The 26,515-nt window shown below is 37.9% G+C and overlaps 1 protein-coding gene across 3 annotated transcripts; it reads right to left on the minus strand.

The window, feature by feature from the left end:
- Positions 1 to 699: 699 nt before the first annotated feature.
- calcoco1a (calcium binding and coiled-coil domain 1a) lies at positions 700 to 14,435 on the minus strand. Of its 3 annotated transcripts, XM_026920639.3 has the most exons (15): positions 14,269 to 14,434; positions 12,628 to 12,780; positions 12,431 to 12,533; positions 10,704 to 10,906; positions 10,102 to 10,293; positions 9,575 to 9,723; positions 9,030 to 9,099; positions 7,659 to 7,814; positions 7,074 to 7,328; positions 6,103 to 6,228; positions 5,910 to 6,005; positions 5,115 to 5,202; positions 4,625 to 4,866; positions 4,072 to 4,163; positions 700 to 3,386 (listed from the first exon to the last, which is right to left on the minus strand). In XM_026920639.3, the coding sequence occupies exons 2-15, from the start codon at positions 12,757 to 12,759 to the stop codon at positions 3,359 to 3,361; spliced, it is 1,932 nt and encodes a 643-aa protein (XP_026776440.3). In that variant the 5' UTR covers positions 12,760 to 12,780; positions 14,269 to 14,434; the 3' UTR covers positions 700 to 3,358. The 3 variants fall into 3 exon arrangements, with proteins under 3 accessions (XP_026776440.3, XP_034167733.2, XP_053096994.1); XM_034311842.2 differs by lacking the exon at positions 7,659 to 7,814 and having other exon boundaries at positions 14,269 to 14,435; XM_053241019.1 differs by lacking the exons at positions 7,074 to 7,328; positions 7,659 to 7,814 and having other exon boundaries at positions 14,269 to 14,435.
- Between the last annotated feature and the right edge of the window lie 12,080 nt (positions 14,436 to 26,515).

The raw sequence follows: 26,515 nt of genomic DNA on the forward strand, positions 1-26,515 counted from the left end.
TCTGGAGGAAGAGGAGATGGATCAGACCCCAGCGGAAGGGGAGGGAGGGGTGAAAAGTCGTAAAAACCTGGGTGCACTACTCTGGCCTCTGGCTCTTCATATCTTTTACATTTCTAATTAAAAGAGATAAAGAGTGAGGGAGTCATCAATCCTACAGTGATTTCCCTGTTAAGGTTTTAGAGGAGGCCATAAAGCAGGCAGCCCGGCTCCATTGATTTTATAATTAGACCCCCTGCACAAGGAGAACACAGAGAATACAGAAGAAGAAAGAATAAGAGAGGAGCTTAAAAAAAGGCAGTGACAAAAAGAGGGATGAAGGTCAGGAAAAAGTGATTAAAAGCGAAAAGATTATTCTGCTCCTAGGATAAATCATTAGCACGTGACACACTGTTTAGGAAATATTATGAGTGCACATATGCAAGTCATGCATACTCTAGACTGGTGGAACCAAACAGGACAGACAAATCTGAAATTCAGGGCAAATTATGTCAATTAACAGCACATTTCAGGTCATACGTGTATGTATGTTTATGTCCAGGAATATAATCACAAGGTTGTACTTGAACGTGTACTGAACTGATGTCTGTACCTGCACTGCTATCTCTCCACGACCTCATGTTTGTCCTTTTTAACCCTGTTCCAAAAAATGCATAAGTAAAAAAAACAAAAAACAAAACTGAGGTCAATGTTTTTTTTAGATTATGAATACTTTATTGTTGAAACCCACCCAAACCCTTACAGTACAACACATTATGGAAAATACATATTGGATAAGTGAATATATAAAAACAAAAAAAAACAAAACAAAGAAAAAGCAAAAAAAAAAATTGAGGGCTTATTGCTATGAATACAGATGGACTGAAGAAAAAACAACAACAAAAAAAAAAACAGTTCTTCTGTGAGGAACCGGATACAAGTCTATATAGAATTAAAGCTCAGGATTTTTACAGGGCTGGAAACAGTGAGGATCTTGTGGTACTTTAAACACAAACCGGCATGGCACAGCAGATGGATGCTAATTAGTTTACAACAGTAAAAGCTACAAACCACCAAGAGGTGAAAAGTATCTAGTACACTTAAAAGATTGTGCCTTGGTAGTCACCATGCTGACCATTTAATAAAACAAGTTCACTGATGTCTTGGTTAAATTTATGTAGTGACAATACAAGACCACCCACATGAATAAGCTTGTGTACAAACCTGTGTTGTATATTAAACTATTTTAATATGTTGTAAAATGGCTGTGAATTATTCCACTAGCACAATTTAAATGTAACAAGAAAAACAGTAGCACAGTACAGGATTAAACCAAGCATCTTACAGTACACAGACTGAATCAAAGAGAACATGGATTATGAAACATCCTGTATAAAAAGTTATAGATAAAAATTATTCAAACATTAAAGCAGAGGCTCTCAAATTGGGGTATACAGCAAGGGCATCCATGTTTTCTTCTGTTACAGTAGTAGAAAACACCATTATCAAAACTGTTAGGATTGAATTCTTATAGTTACTAGCCTACTTGACTGGTCACTTGAATTACATTGATTTAATCCAAATAATAACTCAAAATAATAACTCAAAAACAAACAGGCCTATAAATTATGCCTTGGTGGACCTAATGCATTCTGTCGGTGGGAAGTCCAGGAATAAAAAAGCTCTATGGCTCTAATAAATAGCAAGATTATTATTGCACATAATTAAATAATGAGCCTAATATTTGAATAGCTGGATTATGTTCATAGAACAAATTGGTACTGAGAGAGGGGGGTCCGTGTTTTTTTTTTTTTGTTTTTTTTTTCCCAATTAAACAGGTACCTGGCTGCAAAATTTTGAGAACCCATGCCTTAAAAGAGAGACAGTGAAACATCACCTAGTTAAATGAGCAAAACAAAACTTTAAATGGTAGAAAACATTTATATCATAATTTGTTGCAGAGACAGAGATCACAAAGTATTTGCATTAATAAAAGTTAGCTAATTATGATTATTACTTGTAGCATTATTGCAATCAGGACTGCTCATATCTGTGCAAACACTTCCATGATCATTTCATGTTTGACCTCAACTGCTTTAAATTCAGTTTCTTTATTACACATTCACATGTCATTTCCTTTCTGACACATAATTCGTGATATCCTTGATAGGCTGCAGTTAACATATTTACCAACACTCCAAAAATATTAGACATAATAGCCTTAAAGTAAAACAAAATCCTATCCTCTCAAACATGGATTCAAATGTGTTTTACATACATTATTGCAAGTTCTAACTCTTATAAACATAAAAACTGATATACGCTTAATTATAGACTTTTTTGAGTAAAAAGCTATTCATCATAATTCAAAACTAGCCATACACACCTAAATACACAAAGACACACTATCTTTCTGACATACCAAACCATTTTGAATTAAACAACTTCTTAAAAAATAATATTTTTCAGACTGAGTACATGTTTTTTGATATATGTTGATACCGATATGGAAGTGACTCATCAATCAGGGGCGTTATGGAAGATTTTATTCAGCTTATAATCGTTTATGTTGGTTGCAGCTAGCAATGAACTCCTTGTACTGAGTTCATGTTTAATAAATTATGGTGTTTAAACGGTTAATAGAGAGCATAAGTGTGGCCGAAATGAGCGTGCAGAGCATTATCAGCGAGTGTTGTCATTAAAAATGAGCGCATGCAGAGCATTTTCAGCAAGTGTTGTCGTTAAAAATGAGCGCAAAGCGCCATGAATTGCACCTTGACTCGTGAGCAAAGTGCAGGAAGTGAAAGCGCTCAGTGCTCGCGGTACTAAAGTGCTCACACAGGCCAGCTTCTCTGCATGCTTGGTTCACTGCTCCATGCTCACCAGTTCTTTTGTATGCACACAGTTCACTGGACCTTGCGTGCATTTTTAATGACCACTCTCACTGATACTGGTCTGCAAGCTCAGGTTGGTGACCTTAGCACTCGTTATTAAAGATACTGTTTAAACACCATAAAGTTATTCCTCCTTTTGATAATTTCACAGAACACGGTTTGCTTTTCTTTGATCATAACACAGATCATATGTTACATATTGTTCTCATTTCATGTCATGGCTTACGTCACATACTATCACATGGTATCAGATGCTGGTATTGGACCATTTCTTACGAGTATGAGTAAACGAGATACAGTTATCATTATCTGTATTGATGCATCCTTAGTGTTAAGTGTTAAATTTGAACAGGTAAATGTGTGAATGACTGATTAGTCTAGTAGCTTGTGCATACAGAAAGTGCATTAAGAATGTAAAGCAAATTGCATATGTCAGTATGTGTTGCTGTGCAAAGACCTGTAACAGGTTGATCTTGTAGTTCCACTCCTCACCACAGGGGGCTCTCTTCCACATCACTAAAGTGAACCAGCAGAAAGAAGAGTTAGGGATTGTGTACTTTTGAACTTAACTGAAGAGAAGAGAAGACAGGAGAACACTAGGGGTAAGGAGGGGACAGAAGAGGAGAGGAGAACAGAGGAGAGAGGACAGGACGAGTGATTGAGCGAGTGAGTGAAGTGAGGGAGAGACAGTTTTAATGATGCTGAAAATTGGCCAGTGCACGCTGACTACCCTTTCAGTAAATCATTGCTACAGCTTGCTGTCAACTTATCTGTCCTCTTGTCCTCCTATCATACCGCTCCCACATCCACCATTCACACTCTGCCTCCTCCCCTCACTCACACACACTCTTATTTTCTTCTCCCTAGCTATAGCCGTCTGTCTCTCTCACTTCTCTCCCTCACTAATTTTATGAGGAGGTATTCAAAACTTCCATCTCCACACCATATTTGCCTTGTCATCATAAATCTTATGCTAGGTGTGCGTGTGTATGTGTGTGTGTGTGTGTGTGGGACACAATCACTGCTTCTGAGAAAGGGATATGAAAAAGGACATGAGGCCAGTGTGTACTTGTCAGTGACATGGTAGCCTGTGTGCACAAACATGACATAGATAGAATTGGCCATAAGAACAAGTGATAGCAAATCACACCATGACATTATGATAGAGATTTTATGAGCTCTGTGTGTGTATATTGTGTACCTGAGAATAGCGTTTCTGTGGTTAGGCAGCAGGAGAGCCATCTCTTCTCCAAAGCTATTCCCACCTGATTGAAACACTTCATATTCCTCCTCCTGTAACACAGACAGACGTGTACACTTTAAATAATAATAAAATAAAAAAACAACACATAATGTTTTATTTCTTTTATTTCTGGTGAGTCGTTGGCCAATGTTACAGCTATGAGATGTCGGGTCCTTGCATTGCACGTAAAACATATTATTCAGATCTGGCTAGCTCCTCTTTTTCTTCTCGATATGTTTATGAAAACATTAATAAATCTTCCTCTTTCCCCCGTTTTTCTAAGTAAAGAGGGCAGAGCTAGGCAGTGCTGTTGTAGAGGGGTGGAGCTTATTTCTGGGCCAGAAAAAAAATAAAAAGAAGCCTGAAACAAAGAAACTAGTGAGCATGGTAATGGTATATATGAAATTATAAGATTATTACTCTAATTACTATTCAAAATATTACAAACTGCAGTTTTAAAAATAAATACTATTTGCAAGAAATAAATTAACAACATAACCATACAACTTACCGACTCGGAGCTGTGCATGTGTGGGTGTGTGTCATCACTAGGCTGATGTGGGGAGCAGAGTGGAGCGGGCTGACTGATCACCACAGCCTGAGACGAGTGGAGGAGTCGCGGGGACGGAGGAGGAGTAGTGGGCAGAATGAGGAGGTCAGCCTGGGGTTGGTCACACAAGCTGTAATGACTCAGAGGCCTTAGTGCCTCTGGATTCTCATCCTCCGACTCTGAGAGGGAGCTGTCTGCTTGACCTATGCACCAAAACACACCACTGTTGTATGGGATGCAGTTTCCATATACTTGATGATCTATTTTACAGACGCTGCTCTGTAAGATTAAGATATCTGTTTGGTTTTGCAAATTTTTTGTGAATTTAACATCACAGAAGATGATAATTATATTGGTTGTTTTGCAGAGTACCATTAGTGTTTTGTATGACAGTGTGCAGTGATGTGCTGAATGATAATATGTAACATAAGATGAGCAGTCTGTCACTCACCGCTCTGCAACAACGCGGTCATGCTCCATTTAGAGCCACTCAGGGTCTCCAGCCTCTGCTCCAGCTGGTGGATGTACTCAATCACCTCCTACACACACACAACAAGTACACACAAAGTCAAAAGGACACACACTATGCAACAAAGCAGTCAACACTTTCTATAATCCATTTAGACTGTAATGATGTTTTTACAGTGCACAAACAACTGCATCATTTCACTATGCATTTACGCTATAAATCAAAGAAGTGCTTGGATTCACATTGTCTGTTTGGATCCATTTTTAATCCATCAATCATTAGAAAAATTTGAAATCTGCACTGTGATGAAATTGATCCGTAATTGTGATACATACGTGACAAAATGCAAATGACATTATCAATATAGCAATATACCAACACACTAAAAAGAAGTTGCACTTCATATAATTATGCCATCAAGATCAGAGTTGACACACTGCTGTAGACAGATCATCCTCCATCTAAGGAAAGCTGATTGTTGAGCTATAAGAAGGGGATCTGTTGATGGGCATGAGCTTCCATGCTGTGCGCTCTCAGTTTTATAATAAACAATTTCAGATGAGCCAAGTACATCTGCCAAGCGTATTTTAAAAATGAGTACATTCTTAAATTGTGTCATATGATACACAGACTTATTATTTTGCACATTTATTGCACTGATTTATTTATTTTCATCATCAACAGTGCAGGAAATTAAAAAAAAAAATTATAGTCAAGCAACTCCTACTAGCTACATGTTTTTATTAGACTGAGAGTTAAGTAAGGGCAGCAGTTTGCCTTTTTCTCAGCCTGCAGTTGCTCCTTTTCCTTCTGAGCCACCCTGAGACTGGCTTTCAGTTCCTGCAGCTCCCTTCGTGTTTCACTCAGCTGCACCTGTATACACACAACCACACAACCAGGTCAGAAATGAGTTATCCTCTGTGATTTCATTCTGTAACTCCAAATCAGCAATGTTTGAGCTTGCACTCACCCGGTTGCAGTCTTTCTCTCGCCCAAGCTCCACCTCTGCTTTGTTTCTCTCCATCCTCTCCTCCTGCAGCTGCTCTTCCTTCTGCTTGATCTCATCATTCAGCCTGTCCAAATGTGTCCTAATCATCTATACAGACAACACAGACACACCCTGAAAATCACTGTAGCTACGCACCAGCTCTCTGTCCTATACTTTTTTTTTTTTGCATTTTATTGTGCCTTAAAAACAGAAAATTAAAGCTTTATCATTACTTCTTTTTAGTTCTTAGGAGTTCAGTCGAGGGGCCTCATCCATAATGATGTCCTAAAAGTGTACACACAATTCTAAATCATTCCTACAAACAATTTATACAATGTCCTTGAAAAAAGTTCCCTAATTCTTCCCAGTCCTTGTTGATTAATATCACATCATTTTAAAAGTAACGGTAATATTTCTGCAAAAATGGTGGAAAATTACGCCTCTCCGTAGCTGATAGTGATTTATAAGGCACTAAGTCTAATTGATTCTGAAAAAACGTGCTCTCTGAGTAATGTGCCATTGGTGAGGCCATCAGAGAGTCGCTCATTCATTTATAACTGTTGTGTTTTTTAACCTATTTAGTTAGTGGAAATATATAAATTTCAGCATCTTTTTGCTTTACGCTTGTTCTGATATATATCATTTCTAATTTCAATAAACTATTTTGCTTCTTTAGATTTACTTAATGAAATTAAATTAATTCATTAATTAAATTATTTAGAGTGGTGCATGAGCACAAAAAAATCTCTGCACACGTACATATACAAACTAAAAATTATAAGAATATTTTCTTTATATACAGTATGTCACGTTTTATGTAAGATCAAGTTCATGAAATTAAGGATCAGATCTGATTGTCTGAACCTCCACCCCCTGTCCACATACCCAATTTGTCTATCACTGTTTGTCCCCATGCTTATTTCCCTATCGTTATCACTTGTCTCATCAGTCACCTCAGTGCTACACTGCAGACTCTCTCTCTCCTGCACCCAGCTGGCACGAGCCTCCCGCAGTGCCAGGTTGGCATCTGCAAGCTGCAGGGTGAGCTGTGCGGTCTGTAGTCTGGCCTGGTGAAGGTCGGCCTGGATGTTGTCCCTCTGAGCCGCCATGTCTCTGATCTCAGTCCGCAGAGTCTCAACACAGCCTTCACTGGCACTCAGTCGCTCCTGAACACCGTGTAACTCAGCTAAAGCCGCTTCATTGGCTGCCTGCATCACAACACTATGTTCAGCATGCTCACACTACAGTCCATCCATGTTAAGCTACTGCTTCAGTTTGTGTGGGAAAGTGATATTACAGTGATTGTGTGAGTGTATGTCTGTGTATTTGTGCGTAAAATAAAGTGGGAGGGTGATAACAGACTGTTAAATCTCCTGTGCTTGAAATGTTTAGTTTGTGTGGGTGTAGGAGTGTATAAAATGAGATATGTTGGTGTGAGTGAGTTTTGTTTGCACTGACACCCCTCTGCATGTAATAATTAGTTTGAACACAAAGTGTGTGTGTGCATCTGAAAGAGAAAGAGTGCCTCTGTGACACACCTCCTTCCTATGTGCGTTGTTGAGTTTGTGTGTGAGTGTGGTGATGGTATCTCGGAGCTGCAGGGCATGCGTGTCTCTCTGGGCCAGAGAACTTCTCAAACTCTGGAACTCTGTAGAGAGGCTATGCAGCTCTTTTTCAGTCTGCTCCAACTTCAGCTAACAGAACATAACACACACACCCACACACACGTTTGGTTTACTTTCTTAAATTGACCATGACTGTGTTGTACATAATTGATACCACGCCCGCGGTTTTCCCCGTCTGTCTGTGGGTTGGGTGTTTTGCATGCATTAGGCAAATTATATTTACATACTGTATATTACAAAAGAGTAAAAAAACCACATTCAAATAACATTAAAATCCTATACCACTAACCACAAAATCGTTACAAAAACAACACTGCAATGAAAAACACACAGCATATCTCTAAACGCCTCAGCATTCATTAGCGGTCTCCAGTCATACACACTCTCTCAAAACCATTATCAACAATCACTATGTTACCATGTAACTAAATTATGTTATCATTTTTATAGAAACAACTGAAACGTGAGCTGCATCATGTAAGCGGCACATAAACAGATTTAAAACATGTGCAACTGCTGATAGGAGGAGATGTTTATTAACATTTTAGAAGGAGTTTTGTAACAGTCAGAGGTAAAGCTGTAACTCTAAGTAACTTCCCAGACATGGGAAAGTCTTTAGGACAGTGGTTATGCTTTGTGGTTTCTCTGTAACATAAAAAACTGCTTTTTTTTTTTTTTTTTTTTTTTTTTTTAAAATATTACTTATTTCAAGAGAGAGAGAGAGAGAGAGAGAGAGAAAGAAAAAGAGATGCCAGTGACTGTTTATAGCTGCTGTAATGTAAGTTAAATAAACTTGCGGACGTTCCACAACATTTAATGTAACTATAAATAGCTACAAAGTATGACGTGGCATTCTTTAATAAACAAAAATTGTAACATTTGGCAAATTGCTGTGGTATAAGAGGAATAAAACGGCTTGGGATGTACTATTATAGAAATGTAATCAACTTTGAGGTGGAAACGGCATCACACCACCTTGCTGATTATATTCCTATAACAGCACACCCTGTTGTGTTTTATTACACCCTTACATGCTTTATGCAGTGAACTGCTTCACTCATTCATATATCTATTTATTCTCATATATAATTTTGGCAATAATAGTCATGATAAAAATAATTGTATTGATTTTTGACAGGAGAATGTTTAGTGATTTGGTACTGGCCTGGATTTATTGATCCTTCGGCTGCTATTGTCATGCAGACCTGAAAACACTTTAGTAGGTGTACAGGTTGTACAACAAGGCTCTATGTAAGTTAAAATATCTTTGCAAACTTTACGTACCTTAATATTCTTGTGTTCACCTTCTACTTCTTTCTTTTGGGCCGCAGATTTTTTGGCTCGCTCCTTCATCCTAGATTAAAAAATAATGAAATTATTCACTATGCCGGTTACATTATCAGGTAGACAGACTTGATGTTCTCTTCCAATCTTCTGATTAAATATAAAAATTACTTACATATTACATGCAAGTGTCACTTAATTTGTTGCTTCTGTGGCTGTATCTCATATGCTGTTGTATTGTGCATATAATGCTCTAGTACACACTTATAGGAATAGGAACACATATAATAAATTGGAAACCATTTGGGATTTGGCTGTACTGTGTGAATTAATCCTAAATGAAACCTGGAAATGGCTGGGTGACAATATTACTTTGGGTAAAAAAATAAAAAATAAAAAATGAATCTCAAAGTTTAAAGCTCATGATAAAATTATATGAATTTGCTGATTTTCTTGCAAATAGTATGGCAGGTTGGGGTCAACCCAACTTAATTATTGTTGCCTTTTTTTATTCAGGCCTGTTACTTACAAGCAGAAGGTCTTACCTCTCTAGATCTGTCTCTCTCTCCAGGGCTTTTTGGGTGAGCACCCTGATGTCGTCCTCCAGCTGGCTGATCCTCTGCTCACTGGCAGCTTCTTTAACTAGCAGGGCCTGCTTCTCCTCCTGCAGAACCTCCCTGAGAGCTGCCATCTCCTAAATAATAGACAGTTTAAATGTCTAGTGAAACTAGTGGTGAAACAGGGAGAGACACACCAGATCCAGACAGATCAGAGAGAGACAGATCAGAGACACACAGACCGACAGACAAAACATAGACAAACTAAGCAGACAGTAGTCAGACAGCAGATGCTATAAAATAGAAGCACTTTGCTTGCACAGCTATGGAAGGATCTCTCTTGTTTTTCACTACACTGAACTTCTGCTTCATCTATATATTTCAGTAGGTCTGGATGATAGGATCATACCTACACCTACACCTACAGCATTTGATTGGTATCAGCATAATTTTAGAATAAACATAGCACTTTGTCTGAGAGGAGAGATACTAGAGCAGAGTTATTAGTTGTCTACCTCCTGCTTCTTCTTCATGTCCTCCATTTGTTCCCTGGTGTGCCTGAGCTCCTCCTCCAGCTCCTTGCTCCTCTGCTCCCACGCCTCTCTGGTCCTATGTGAGCACTCGCGCTCATGTTCACGGCTCCTCTCTGCTGTTTCTAGAGCCTGCAATAACTCAGCCCTCTCTTTCAGACACTCCTGCAGCCGGCTCTGAAGAAAGGAAAGAATTTATTAGAAATTATTCATCTTTATTCAAACACATACAGAAAAAGTAATGAGAAAAACATGTTGTGCCTCCACAAGCTGCCAGAACAGCATCAATGCTATGATTTTAATTATTTATTTAAAAATTTATTTTGCGCTGTCCTTTTTGGTATCAGAACATAACTGATTTGGTCAACTGAAAACAGCTTTTTTCTTGCAGTGCAAAGCTGTGAAATGCTTATTTGGTACCAGTGAATCCATGCAGGTGGAAAAGTGCTATGTGATGCCAAAACCTGCCTTGGTGAGCCCTTGTACTACACAGTTTAATGCACTTTACTCAGATGCAACACAGAGCTGTGAGACACTGTAGCTTACAGCCACATTTAAAGCTAGAACTTATGAGTGGGTGCTCGCACCTGCAGAAGCTCAGCTTTGGGAACGACAACTAGCATGTCCTCGCTGCCTTCACCTCCCTCCAGGGCTTGCTCCAGAGTCACTAACTCCTCCAGTGGCTTTGGAGCAGAGAAAGTGAAAGCAGAGCTGCGGGAGCACACTTCGCCCTTCCCATCCACATATACGAACTGATACTGCTCACCACTGGGGCCTGGCAAATAGCAAGCTGTGGGAGTGTCGGAGAGTTTACATGATTAAATGTGTACATTTCACGCATACTGTCCAGAAAATAATGACACATTAAAGCCTTGGACTATGACTTTTTATTTAAACAGTTTTCTTCCTACCCCAAAATCTGTTAGTTTGAAATATATCCATTATACTAATCCACATTAAGTCCAAAATAAAATTATTTATAGGCTGCTTATTTTTAGCTTATTGAGGTTTGCATTAAACCCATTTAACTGAACTGAGCAATCAAACAGACCAATAACAATAACAACTCAATAACAATTGTACCTATGATAATGGCAAGCTGTGATTTCAACACAGCTGTAACTAAATTAAAAATAATGAACCCTTTGGCTATGGTTTACAGATCCCTGAAGATCCCTATAACCCATTTTGAAAACCACTGTCGTACATAATTGACTACCCTGGAGTAAATTTGAGGCTTGATGGTTTAAGGCCCTCCAAATACCAGTTTTGTATTAAGATAGTATTAATATATACATTTGGGTATGTCATTAATACTGCTTCATCCTGACTGTGCTACAGTGTTTAGATTTCCTGCACAAGCCCCGATATCAGCTGATGATGACCTCACTGATGACCTCATCGAGCCCCGACAGTAACTGCGGCAGTTTCGCTGTGTCCTCCATTGCACCCACTCACTCATCTCTTTGTGCCATCTTCTCCCATCTTCATTACTCAAGCCAACTTTCCAACACATCTATTCTTGGCTGTTGATTAAGTTGTTTAAGATATGACCTCAAAGATATGCTGCTACACTCACTCATATCTGATCAAGACTTTTCTTTGCACTCTAATCTCTTTCCTTGACTGAAACACTGTCTAAACACACTTCATCAAAAAGATTAGAATAATGGATCTCCTTTAGCAATCTTTTGTGAATCTGGCATGGATTTTTAGTTCAGTTTGGCCCATGAAAACCATTTACACACAACTTTACTAAACGTTTTGGTAAAGAATTTCTTCATACTCATGTGCATATGTTGACAAATGCCAATTACCAAACACTTTCAGCTGATTTACATTTAGTGACATGCCCAAATTCCATGAAAGACAAAGCTCAAAGAGAACTGAAAATGATAAAATGATGAATAAGCAGCAAAAGAGCACCTCCTAATCCTGGCATGGGCGAAATCTTCCTCCTTTAAAACGTCAGCATTTCTTTCTTTCTAACTGAATGAGTAATTTTAACTGTCTTACTATGATTTCTTTTGAAGATTTTTCACAAAATTTTCATTAAATTTGTGTGTACATTTGAAATACATAAGCAATTTTAACCTTGACAGCATGTTCTATTTATAAATTGGAGTAACTCATTGGCTATAACAACATTTGAAGCCTATAAATTGAGGCACACATTTCAGGAGTTTTTCTTTTGTAAATGCTCCTGCTAATGGTTTATAAATAAATTCAGTCGTATCCAGTTTGATAACGAGCCCAGGATGATCAATTTTTTAAAGATGTTTTCTTACAGGATGTTAATAAAGGTGACCATTACCTTGGAAGTGGACGCAGCAGTTAACATCAGTCCCTTCCTTGTAGTTGGTTGGAGCAAGAGCCCACACAAATGTATGGTAGTTCCTCACAGATGACCAGCCAACCTGGGAAAAAACAGAAACAATAATCCATGAATATAGTCACTGATAGACAAGAAATGTATAACAAAAGCAGAGGTGATGACTCCCTAACTGTCACCTTAAACAGGCCGATCCAGTCACTGCTAGCCCAGCTGTGCTGAGAGCTGATGCTGTAGTGGCATTCCACTCGGCTCTGTGGGAAATAGCTGTTGCCCACGTTCTGAAACTCCACCTTCCATGCTTTCTCCATGGTCAGAAAAAAAATGTGATTCTGACGGAACAGGAAAAATACATATAAATTGAAAGAGGCACATATCGATATGCAATCTGAGAGAATTTGCACTACTTGTGAGGATCCAGTGCAGCAGTGCATAAGGTTATGTGTTAATGACATTTGTCCAAACTATTAGTTACTGAGCAGGAGAGATACAGCTCAGGGGAAGAAACTGTCCCTATGTCCAGAAGTTTTTGTTTTCATGGTCTGGTGTCTCACTCCTGAGGCAAGTAAAGACAGGTTCCCAAGTTCCCGAGTTGAACCCAGGCCACCTGTGTAAAAACCAAGACCTCAAACCACAATAACAACAATAATCAGCTATCCCAGAATACGGGCAGGAATTCACATGCTGAAACTGCATAACAGCTATGGGAGATGGTGTCTCATGTACAGTAGATCCAGCATGACAGGTGGAGCACAATAAGTACACAAGGAGCATATTTATAGATTGGGGTGTCAAACTGAGTTCCTGAGTGACCTTGGAGAGTCCAGTGTTTTGCCTTGTTTAACATGTGCAGTCTGTGTTAAGCTAAATCAGGTACAGTAAACAAAAGAGAATGATCATGTTAAACTTTATTGTGCTATAGTGTTGTCAGAGTGTGCAATTTTAAAGTGCTGTGAAGGACCTAGTAATGCAAAACATTGAGCGTTAATTAACAACAGGAAATGGAAAATACTGTATTACAAATTTTTTGTACTGATGGACCCTCCCTTATGGGAAAAGAAATCACACATTGGTGAGGGCTAGGACAAAAAATATATAGCTTGGATAACAAACTGTCAATAAAATCATAGTGTTGAATTTTTATTAAAAAAAAAAAAATTAAAAAAAAAGCAAAAAGTCTACAACACTATATACAATGATACTTTTATTTACATAAATAACTAAAATAAGTCTAAAAGGGGAAGAAAATCCTCTAAAATTTTAACATTTAACAATTGTAAAGACTAGGAAATGATAACTGCTCCCAGAGTTTGTAAGAGTTATTAAAACATTTAAAAGGTGTTCATGATACCTGATATATCTCAGAAAAAGTATTACGTCATAATTCGTCACGGTATTATACTGTCATATTGCCCAGCTCTACAATCACAAACATTACACCTGTGATCATAAGCTGCAAGGTAGAAATAGCTACTATTTCATAATCTTCTAAAATAAAACAACAACAAGGGCAAAAATTCTGTGTGTGTGTGTGTGTGTGTGTGTGTGTGTGTGTGTGTGTCTTGTTACCATGGTGACGTAAGTAGTTACACAATTTCGTCTTTTTAACAGCCAAAACTGCACGCGGTGAGCGATTTACAGCCGCACATGTAACACAGACCTGACGCTGACAGCAATAAAGTACAACTTTCAGGAATAATAAAAAGTTACACATAGCTCGCCTGCTGCAATTTATGACCCCGCGTGCTTTTTTTTCCCCTCTCTGTACAGACAGCTACGCCACTGTTTAATCTTCACCCCACACGTGATAAACAACTCACCCGAGTTCAGCTGCTCAGTGCTGTTTTCTTTCAAAAGACAAGCGTGAGATTAACTCAAACTTCTGTCTCATTAGTCATTTGGTCAAAGTTACTCGTCAGGAGCTCTGCCTTAAACCTTTAACAACAAAAACAAAAAACAAAGGCACGGGGGTTTTTGCATAGTTCCGCTGAATTGTGGGAAATGTTGTACTCATCCGTAGAGCGTCCACTCAAACCAGCCTTAAAAAAACTACAATTCCCATATGAGAAGAAGAAGACTGACGGGTCAGCAACGAGTGACGTCATGTACGAGCATAACAGCGGATATGGTTCTGATTGGTTTATGTTCCCTAAAGGTCTCGCGAGGTTTCGTCTTTTTTCTTCTTTTTGTTTTATTTGTATATACAGTATGTCTGCTAAAAAAAAAAGCATTTTTATTGCATTACAATTACAATACATGAAAACGTGTGCATTAACAGTTCTTAAGGTTTTCTTATTAGTACAATTTTTATTATTCTTATATTGCCCATGTAAGCTTTTTTTAAATATTATTATTTTTTTAAAATTTATTTTGATACATGATATAAAAATACATTTTGGAATAACCTTGATTTTTTTTTCTATTTGTATGCCAATTTAATTTTATTTATTTTTTTAAATTTAATTTTAATAAATTTAGATGAGACAGTTTCTGGTGTACCATGCAGTTTAGAGAGCAGTTCCCCTGCATTCAGCTCTTGGCTCATGTTGATACCACTCCTAATTATTCAGTTCAGGTTATTATTGAGTACTATCAGCCAAACCCATTGCTAACAGTTGCATAGCACATAGCTATGCAATCTCCACTGACAAACACTGGCAGTAGAATGGGTTGTACTGAAGAGCTCACTGACTTTAAACATGGCACTGTCATAGGATGCCACCTTTGCCACAAGTCAGTTTGTGAAATTTCAACCACTTCACTATCTGGCAGTCTGACGGATGAATCTGGGTGTGGCAGATGCCAGGAGCACACTACCTACTGGAATGCATAGTACCAGCAGTAAAGTTGGGTGGAGAAGGGATAATTGTCTGGGGCTGTTTTTCAGGGTTTGGGTTAGGCCTCTTCATTTCAGTGAAGGTTACTGTTAAAGCTACAACATACAAACACATTTAAGACAATTGTATTCTTCTAACTTTGTGGCAACACTTTGGGGAAGGCCTATAACTGTTCCAGCATGACTGTGCACAAAGCAATGTCCATATAGACATGGTTAGCTGAGTTTGGTGTGGAAGAACTCCAGTGGCCTGCACATAACCATGACCTCAATCCCACCGAACACCTTTGAGATGAATTGTAACAATGATGACAATCCAGGCCTTTTTGTTCAACATCAGTGCCTCACCTAACATTTGCAGTTTTGACTGAATGGGTCAAAAGATCTTGTCATAGTCCAAGATCTTGTAGAAAGCCTTCCTAGAAGAAAGGAGTAATAGGCATAGTAATGGCCATGGCTTGGAATGGAATATTCAACAAGCAAAAAACAAAACAAAACAAAACACACACACACACACACACACACATATGTATATATATATATATATATATATATATATATATATATATATATATATATATATATATATAGAGAGAGAGAGAGAGAGAGAGAGAGAGATAGATAGATAGATAGATAGATAGAATGTATTTATTTATTTATTTTTGCTAAGTGACCGTGGACTAATCATGGCTGGGCAAAGAATAAAAATGTTGGACCACTAGATGGCAGTGCACTTTAACTAAACCCTAACCATCGAGTAAAGGGAACGAGGACAGGAATGAGGAAGTAAGACGGATGTGTGATTCCCCCCCCCCCCCCCCCCCCCCCCCCCTTTTTTTAAAATACAATTGAATTCAAGAGGGAGTGTGTGTGTGTGTGTGTAGCAAATAGGGATAAGGTCTATAATACAGAAATAACAGGAATCATTAGAATTTTTAAAAGTTAATAAAAGGCCTTATAAAAATGAAGATAATAATGACCAGAATTGGATGTGTGATGTGGCCTGTTACTATGTTTTCCCTAATGTCAATTTTATTACAATGACATGTTAGTCATTGTTAGTTAGTTTTTTCTGGTCTGTACAATCTTTAGCTTTTTCCCCTTTATTTATTTATTTTTTAAAATCTATTTGCTTTTACATTATCATTGCTAATCTGTATGACATTTAGACTTAAAACATTTCATTAAAAATATATTAAAGTAACATTTAAACAGATCTGATAAATGCCACTGATTTCCATTATATTTTTTGTTTAACTGGTCTGTACAGTCTTTAGATTTTGTTCTTCTTTATCTATCCTTTGTGCTTTTATATTTTAAGTAATAAAACTATATTTCAAGCTATAATTGCCTAATGAGGTGTTTATAAGCCACATGTGAGGGTAAACTAATCGGAAGGGTTACAATAAAATAAATCTCATGCTTACTTTATATGCTTATTTTTTTTATATTTATGAATTGTGTGAATGGTTATACTTGAATTTCAGGCCATGCTGGAATTAGGAGGAACTTTGTCAAAATGATATACTAGGATAATTAAATTACAAGTGGTGATTCTAACTCACAAGTCAGAAGTTTACAGTAAAGTTAGCATTCCATTTTTTTGTTGAAAAACCATCCACTGTCTTCTCCAACCCCTAATTATCCTCTTACTGATCAGCGTCTCCCTCATGTTATACCACTTGCTTACCATCCAGATATGCTGTCTATGGGACGACATTGGCACCTTTGGACCATACACTGTAAAGCAATCCACAGCAGCCATTATGAACAAGATGGCCGCCTACCAGCCTACCAGTCCCTATGCACGCAATAAATGAGGCGGGCCTGAAAAAGGGGTTGTTTTAACTGATAGCGTGTGAGCTATATGGGGTGGGTGGTGCTGCAAGGCTGCATGCCATTGGGGGATGGGAACAAGGACTGATTGATGGAAGAGAGATATGGTGTTCTTGACCTTCTTGGATGACAAGCTTCATGCCTTGTCTTTTTGAGGTGATCTAGAAGAGTAAATGGTAGTGCCTTGTTCCAGGCTATGTATTTCCATATTATTACAGAGCTTGTTGTGGATCTACTGTCTTTTTTGTTTTTTAATTGTTTCTTTTTAATATTCTCCCCTTTCTTTCCTTTTTAGTTATTGATAAATTGATAACTGAACTGATAACTAAATAAATTGATGGCTAAATCAGTGACTGATTTATTTCTTTATTTGATTCCCATGCAAATTGACCACCGTGTTGTTTTAAAAGAAGTAGTCTATGGCTCTCAGCAAAACCATACAATGATTCTTCCTGGTCCTGGAGACCTCTAGTGTTAGATTCTTCACTGCTATGCATAATCCAATCAGTTCATCAACTAATTAACAAGCTTTTCCAGAGATGAGATCAAATATGTTGGCACTATACATCTGCTGATATCAGACTGCTTAATTAAAATGAGGTTCTCTTTACTGACTCTAACACTGATTAAAGCCAGCTAGGTGTTAGGGCATGTTATATTATCTAGCTATATTTAATCACGTGCAGAGATTCTGGCAATCTGCAAACATAAATATTACTGTTAATCAAAACTAGGCAGTTATCTTAATTTTGAAAATGTATTCCTTGGTCCTCCTCAGTAGAGTGAGGACCACTGTACTCGATTTTAAGTTGTCCTTGCTAAGAATATTTTGACTATAATTATACTGTATAACAGATTGTTCATATATGCTAATTGGAAAAGAGGAGACAATAACTCATAAAATGATTGACTAAACTGACCCCGTTAAATCAGTACAGCACTATTTTTTTTTTTACATTCACACAGTAATATTTTTACAACATTGCTTTTTCAGCTGTATTATCTAAAATGGCAAAATAATCCAAAAATAAAAAAGTCAGCCAAAGTTTTCCTTGTAGGAATAGTTTTTATGATGTCATAAATATAGTAATAATGATAATAATAATAATAATAATAATAATAATAATAATACTTAAAAAGCACTTCCCATCCATCTTTGGCAGACAGACTTCCTCCAAGCTTCCCTCTCTTTAAAAGTCACTCTCTTTATACACTAAACGACTTTATACTATTTTGACTGTCCGCTGATCATCTATCATGCCTTCCAAGATGGCACAACATAGAGGCCAGAACTTAGTCCCCATGACTTTTGATAGACGCTTATGGCTGATTAATACTCTTTTCAGACCTGCCTAAATGTACAAATTCACACTGACATTGCAGGCATATGAATCACATCTGATCAGAATAATAAATACACATAATTGTATAGGTGCATAAATCACAAAAAGGAGAACACTGGAATGTCTTGACACTTTCTACAACATCATTAGTTGTGTTTTACTAACTTGTCTGGACTTCTTGGGGATTTCTTACAGGAAAGATATAAACAAGCAAAAAGAAAAGTACAGATTCATGTCATGTAGATCTTAGTGATTAGTGACTGGTAACTGATAGTAATCTCTGAATATATTTTGTAATTTTTATTGACCATCCTCATAAACTATAAGTGCTCAACTCCTTCTTTACTACACTTATTATTAAGCTGTCAAAGGAGGGCTGAATTACATAAGCATATTAACTTAGTAGACTACTTGAAAACTGAATTTCATTCCTAGGTCAATGCTTAAATTGCTATTGCTGTGTGGGTGAGTATTTTCTCCTTAAGTAACACCACGTCTCCTTTAGAGATTGCAATGTCCTCAAAAGGTCCAAATTTGTGGCTGACATGCTGAGGTATTTTAGCATAACAAACAGCTAACTGTTATTAATATGTATCCATGACATAATGGTAAATATTATGTGTCTTCTCCTACACTGGTGACCAATTTGAACTGTGTGCTGTGTATTCTTGTATAATCAGTACAGTGTACTTGACAGTATTTCCTTTTAATGCAATATATTTTCTTTATTGATGTGTAATTTGTGTAAGTAGCAGGACCAGCATTGTATTCTCACAGTGAGTCAGCCCAGGTTTCAGACTGGCTCATGGTTAGATGACATTTTTATTTTGGTTCGTCCATTTTCTGTACTGCTTACCCTACACAGGGTCGCAGGGGGAGCCTGGAGACTGCAAGGTGCGAGGCAAACATACTAACCACTAAGCCACTGTGCCCCCTATTTTGGTTCAGTCTGTGTCAAAGTCTTGTAAAAACAAATGGAGGATGAGTAAGCTGTGATTTAACTACTCAAAAAGATGACAGTCTCTGACTGACAGGTCTCATCTTGTTTGAGTTGTCATCAGGCTTGATCTTGACTGACAGAAGATAAGTAAAATCACTAAAAAGGACAGTGGATGATATGTAAGGAATAAAACATAACAAGGTATGCTGTCATAGAAAAATAAACAATGATGAATTATAACAGAACGTCCCAGTGATTTATGCATTATGCAACATCAACTTGCCAACTGTTACTATTTTTAATTTATTAATGAATGGCTCTTTATGTCATACTTTTTAACCATTTATAGCTACATTTGATGTGCAATGTCTGTGAGACAAGTTAGTTCCTGTTATCAGAAGCAATATAACAGTGATATAGCAGCAATAAACAACCGATCTCTCAGCAGCATCTCTAATTTACTTTCTCTTGAAGTTAATAAATTAAAAACCCCTAACAGCTTGTCATGTTACAGAGAAGTCCTCTGCCCTGAAGACTCTTGTGTGCACAAAGCTTACTTTTATAAAGAGCTGACACTGGAGACTCCTTCCCTAAATGTAAAAGAAACATCTCTTTATAGAAATCTTCACCATCTTAGAGTTTTTTTCTTTGTTAAATAACAATGTTTTTTAAAATTTGTTTACTATTATTTTTAGATTATGTGGAGCGTCTGCTACACAAATCCCCATGAATGAGCTGTTACTATAGAAACAATAACTTATTAGAATGAGCACAGTAATATGAATCTGTGGTTTGATTTACAGCCTGCACTATTGTCAGAGCTACTGTTAGCTACTGTAGAAAATTAATTAAAACCTTCTGACCAATCAGATTTGGGAGTACAACAGTGCTGTGGCATATTATAGATACTGTTACATAGTATCCAGAGTAATCACCTGTCCAAGTCTTGAATGAGAATGCTTTGTGGTATTGTGGAAATCCGGATGTTTGGAATTGACCACAGTTAAATGTAATGCTCTCACTGTTGAAGTGAAAAAGTATCATACCATAATCAGCAGTGAGGTAGTACTGATAAGAGAACGAGAGGTGGAGAGGATAGCGGTAGGAGGAGGAGGGTGTGAGAGATAAAAAGTCAAAGACACTGCAAGGGTAGAAGTCTTGGAGTAAGGTAAGGAAGGCTGAGGACATAAATGAGACATTGAGGAAGAGAGGGAAGATGGAGACAGGAGCAGAGTGAGAGATGAAGAGAGAGGGGTGGGAAGGGGGAACAGGAGTATTTAGTATGCACGGCCAAGCGGCCCCATCTGCTTAGCGCAGCAGTACCCGTCGTATAACTGTCTGTAGGCACATAAAGAATGTCTCTGATTTGATGTAATTCTGCAAAATTAATGACAGCTTTACTTGGGATGGGCCGTGAGGGAATGATTAGTGTTTCATCGTCCATCTGATCGTCCGCCATGCCTGTACCAAGCATAGCAGTGACTCATACTCGGTACAGCCTTACCAGTGAATTTTCTCACAAAAAAATGCAGAACCAACACAGTTTTTGAGGCTAAATCCCTGCGAGGCACTAACGATTTTTGTGTGCTGTAATGAAGCCTAGTGGTGTGACACATGCCAGCGCCTCTTCCGCAGTCCTGTGCCTACACACAAATGCTCTGTTATGGCAGCAGAAGGTATCTCATGGGCAAATACCAGACCACTGTTAGCTTTAGTGGTGCCTCAGTTGAAGCCATTCCGTATTTCAAAGTGGCGCAACAGGCATGTCGTATAGTGAAGCCCGAGGTCGCGCTGTGGTACTTTTACAAGGGATGCTTTACTGCAGCTGTGATTGGAACGGGGTGTCCGTTTTTAAAGAGATAGGGAAGGGATCTGGAATTGCAAGCTGGACAGATCAATCTGCTATGGAATGCTAGAGTCAGTTTGTTCCGAATGAGTGACATTCCTCTCCTCCCTTGGTTCTTGCACTACCCCAGACAGTCATCCTTGACCCATCCCCCCTCTCTCCTCCCCCACTTTTACTAGCGAGTGAGGGCATTCCTTTTACTAGCAAGCCTGCTGCGTGTCTGCTGGGAACAGTAAAATTGAAACCCTTGTCTTATCAGAGTGGAGTGCTGGGCTCTAGATCAGGGCCTGTCACCTGGAACACACAGCTCCTCTGGGCTACCAATGCTATGCAGTGGCAGAGAGCCCCACACCAATTAAACTGAAACCTGTAGATAAACAAGCAACTGTGTTGCACTGGGAGATACATCATGTTATCCATGTTCTGATACTTCAAACCTAACAAGATATATTTTAACAGGTTTATGGAATTCAACAACCAAGTAAATGTTTAAAATAGGCAATCAGAGCATACGTGTGCATGGAGTAACTCTGCACATGCAGCATTGTTTATATACGTTTGTGTATGTGTACCTTTTGTGCATCTGGTGGTTTAAAGCAGGTCTGCATCTTAATTTGTTAAAGATAACAATTTATTGACAGTTAGACTGGCAATTATTTGTCACTGCTCAGTCGCATGGAACAGTCACACAACTGAAACACAGGGTAGCCCTCTTGAGTCTTAAATGGTTAGAATTGTCACTAACAGAGCTTCATTTGTTTTCTTGACTTGTTTTCAGGGTAATTCCATTACACACAAAAGTGCACAGACAGACTAATTAGAGTAAAATTTTATATTCCATCTGACTAAGGCTCTGAACATTTGGTACAAGAGTCTACTGTAGCTCTGCCAGGCCCCTGCATTAAAGGAATGGTACAAGCACAGATTGCTATGCAGATCAACAGTTTTGCTGATAGAAAAACTTTACCAGATTTTACCCATTAGTCATAGTTCCACTGTTCCCTTGCATTATTTGCATTACTATATATTACTATGTTTTTGTGTTTGTCTTATTTTATTCATCGTTTCCCATCAGCATGATTTAACCACCCGTCATACATCTCTCCCTCTCCTGCTCATTTTATATATTTGGCTGAGTTGGAGACCTTTCTCTATGCTATGACCTTTAGGCTTTAAATGAAGCCCCTCTGTGGCGTGTGTCTCTTCATAGAGCACTGGTTACGAGCCTTTGGAGGACCGCAAAGAAATAACGATTCTGATGAAATGGCCCTTTTAAATAGCTATTCCAAATTCCTTCCACCATTTTCCCTCCTCTTGCCCTTTTTGCCCCTCCTGTCTTGTTGCTGCATTAATATTCATGATAATGAGGATGAGCCCTAACAGCAAACTTCAGAAAATGTGAGACTGCAAAGGGAGTAGGCAAGTAAGTAATCACACACTTATAAACACACACACACACACACATGGAATGACACAGTCATGTACATACATCGGCTGATTTTGATTATAGATGGAGCTCAAACAAAAGCCACATGTTTCAAATGATTTATGGAAAGCAGAAAACTCTGATTGCATGTTAGCCATGAAAATTCGACCACTTTCCATTTACATTCTTACAATGTTTTAGAAGTGGCCTTCTCTTTAAGAATCAGTTCATATTTCACAGAGATTTCTTTTTTTAATAGATCTAATTTGGCATGAAGAAGAAAAGACCAAAAGAATTGTTTCAGGAATCCTTTCAAGATGTGTTCAGATTAATACTCTAAAACTCAGGCATGACAAGAGCTACATCTCTGCTGGATATAAAATACTAGAAGCATAAAGCAGAATTATATCTATATTCACACACACACACACACACACACACACACACACACACACACACACTCACACACACTGCAGATTTCTTCTGCTTGTGCTGTATGCTCTTAGTTTTGTTTTGGAAAGTGGAAAACTGGAGCTGATTGAAACTAAATGTTAACAGAAAAATCTCCCTCCCTGAATTTAATGGCAGGCCATGGTCATTTAGAGTACAGACAATCCTGACATACCTGTTCATTATTGAGCTATAAAATTAGGTTTGAGAAAGAGAGGTTGATTGTGAGGGATAATTAAAGCAATTAAGTTAGTTAAAGAGAACATGCAGACAGAACTCACTTCTTGGCCTCTTGAGCCTCTAGAACTCAAAGATTTGTACTCCAGCTGCCTGTCACTAAAAAAGCTTACACCACTGGCCAAACTGTTATATTTGTTATATTAACATACTGTACAAGCTATACTTACACAATGACCCTTTTGTGTCCAGCTGTGTATACATAAAGTACACATAAAGCATATACGTGCCTTGAACTTGAATGGTCTGAGTGAACCTCAGAGATCCTCCTACGCTCTAATACAATGAGGTCATATACTTTTACTAACAGTACACAAAGCAGAAGTGGACAAATCAATAGTCTGAGCGCCCGAGAGAAGCAGATTATGTGTCCAGGCTGTTAGATTTTTATTTATAGTTGCCCAGTGGACAAGTAGGTTCAACAACCATAGAAAGAAAATAAACCCTTCTTCTTAGTGACTTTTGCAAGAAAAAAATATATACACTACTTCATTTGCACTACACACATCAGCTGAAACAGATCTCACAGTGGAGCATTTTTTGCTAGATTAATTGGTGTGCATGGATCACAGACAATCTTTTCAGAATCTGAAACAATAAAGTACAGTGCTAAGATATCATGTAACTCTCCCACTAGCACATTACTGCACAGTCAACATATCAAGAAAAAAATAAATAATATTTTGTCTTGCAATCCAAGGAGGGAACATCAAATCTCAACTGAAATGTTCGCCAATGACTTTGTGAGTTTTTGCTGTGGTCAAAAACACAATTTGGCTTTACTTTCATGTGGGTACAAGTGAGTGTTCAGAAATGAAGCTCATGGGACAACTAAAGACCATGGTACATGATGCATTTATCTATGTGTTTATTTGTGATGACAATGTTGGCATTTCTACCTCTGACATTTCTACCACGCCCACTTCAACTTTAACTTTGAATACAGATAAAAATATGAATATTTGGAACACAAAAATAGAGACACAGATAGTGGCATTGTATTACACCCCTAGCCTGTATTAATGCACTTAACTAGCTAGCTAGCTGGCCTAATGTTATTACAATACATTCACTACCACATTTTATCCTGGTCAGTTATATTTCAAAACTTGGGACTGGGCAGGGCATTGGGGTTTTCACTTGACTGGTGGGCTAGCTAATAAATGTGTCATTTGTCCGTCCGTTACATTATTATATTGTATATTGTATACTGTATATTATATACCATTATATTGCAATGACTGTGTGCTCATATTTAGGATTTGGAGATCACAATTAAAAATCTCAAACTGTCTATACCTTCCTTTTTCTGGAAGACATTAAAACTCTGGTTTATGGCATCAGAAACATGGCTGTGTTAAACAAAGAAGCACACATTTTCCATTTTCAGATTCTTGTAAAATGTCCTCTACGCTTCCAAACAACCAGGGCAAGAAAAATGAGCAGTGGAAAAGTTTACAACATTTGGGGATGGAATCACGAAAGAGAGATGTTTGGTAATTATTCAGTGTGAATAACAACACAGACCACAAATTCTTGCACTTCTTTGAGTGATTGAAATCTACAATGCTTGCCAGGCCAATGGATTAGAAACATAATATAACCATATTGGTTTAGATCTAATAATTTAGCATCTTCTATTCTTAATTCCGCACCACATTAAGTGATTACTTTTAATTATAATGGTACCTATCCAATAAAACCCTCTATTTTCTGTACAATTACTGGAAATATATAGACTCAGATAGTAGGAGATCCATGTAGAAGAACCATAGCTCGAGCCAAACTTTTTGATTTAATATATGTCCTGCAGATCATGATTCATAGTTATGGTGGAACAGAGTAAAGCCATATGATCTAACCTGAAACAGATTATTCTACAAAGCAGAGTAAAGAAGTCAGTCCAAGAAGTTACCTTACCCTCACATTCAAGTAAAGTTAATGTCCCTAAGCTGCTACTCCAAGTCAATCCTGAACGGGGTCCAGGAGAGTTCCAGAAACTCTGGATGCATTACATATTGAAGTAGGCTGTAGTAGCATAAAGTTACATTAGTAATGTTATAAAAATGTTCTTACATGGCCTATTAACCTAAAGTATGTAAAATTCATTCTTTCATTCCTCTTCAGTAAGCACTTTTCCACTTAATCAGGAGCCTATCCCTGTGACACTGGTGGGAGATTTCATCCCAAATGCGACACCAGTCAATTGCAGGGTGCCATGCACACACACACACACACACACACACACACACACACATTCACAACTACAGGCAATTTAATGTAGCCAAAGTGTATGTTTTTTGGACAGTGGGAGGAAACTGGAGAACCTAGAGGAAACCAGGGGAGAACATGCAAAATTCCAGACAAACCATAACCCAAGCTCATGATCAAACAAGGAATCCTGGAGCTGTGAGGTGGAAACACTACCGTGACACCCATGTAAAATTCAGAATCATGCTAAACTAAAAGTCCAAGTAAATTAAGGAAAAAATTGTGAGACTTGGACTTAAGTGCAAGTCCAGGACTAAGTTATAGCTTCCAATAGATCCTTAGACTGGTTTGATTTGAACTGGACAATCCAAACAATGATTCATTCCAATTCCAAGAACTGGCCAATAAATGAAAGAATTTTGCAAGTACTTTTCCAGCCTTACCCCTTCCCACACACCTCTCGGTAAATGTACTCTGATTTGGACTAGGCAACGTTTAACAACCCTTCTACAAATCTGAAGGCTGTATCTATTAGTGCAAGATATGCCATATACATATACCCATTAATCACATGCAGGAATGTCCATTAGATATTAGTTCCACTAACCACTAATTAAAGCCCAATAGACATAGTCATTTTGGACATCTACAGTATTTTTATACTGGAGCAAAGCTCAGAAAATATAGAGAAAACCGTAAAGAACACTAAATATAAAGCACAAATAGCTTCCATGGGAGCACACACTGCCTTGATCATGTGTATGATTTGTAGCCCGAATGGAATACTTTGGCAGCACATAAACAAAACTTCGCCAATTAAAAAAAAATATTTGTTCCAAACACACATAAAACTAGCAGCCCTTTACAAACACATAAACTTTCAACACATAAACTTTAGCCACATTAAACCCCTACCTAGGCTCCAAGTAAGCCATGTTTATA

This window comes from Pangasianodon hypophthalmus, chromosome 16 (genome assembly GCF_027358585.1).
Source record: "Pangasianodon hypophthalmus isolate fPanHyp1 chromosome 16, fPanHyp1.pri, whole genome shotgun sequence".
Lineage (NCBI taxonomy): Eukaryota > Metazoa > Chordata > Actinopteri > Siluriformes > Pangasiidae > Pangasianodon > Pangasianodon hypophthalmus.

Coding starts and splice junctions, on each gene's coding strand:
- calcoco1a (XM_026920639.3), bottom strand. CDS start 12,759: ATGGAGAAAGCATGGAAGGTGGAGTTTCAGAACGTGGGCAACAGCTAT. Junction 7,815..9,029: donor GTGAACACAAGAATATTAAG/GTACGTAAAGTT, acceptor ATGTTCTGTTAG/CTGAAGTTGGAGCAGACTGA. Junction 5,203..5,909: donor AACTGCAGGCTGAGAAAAAG/GCAAACTGCTGC, acceptor GTGTGTGTGTAG/GAGGTGATTGAGTACATCCA.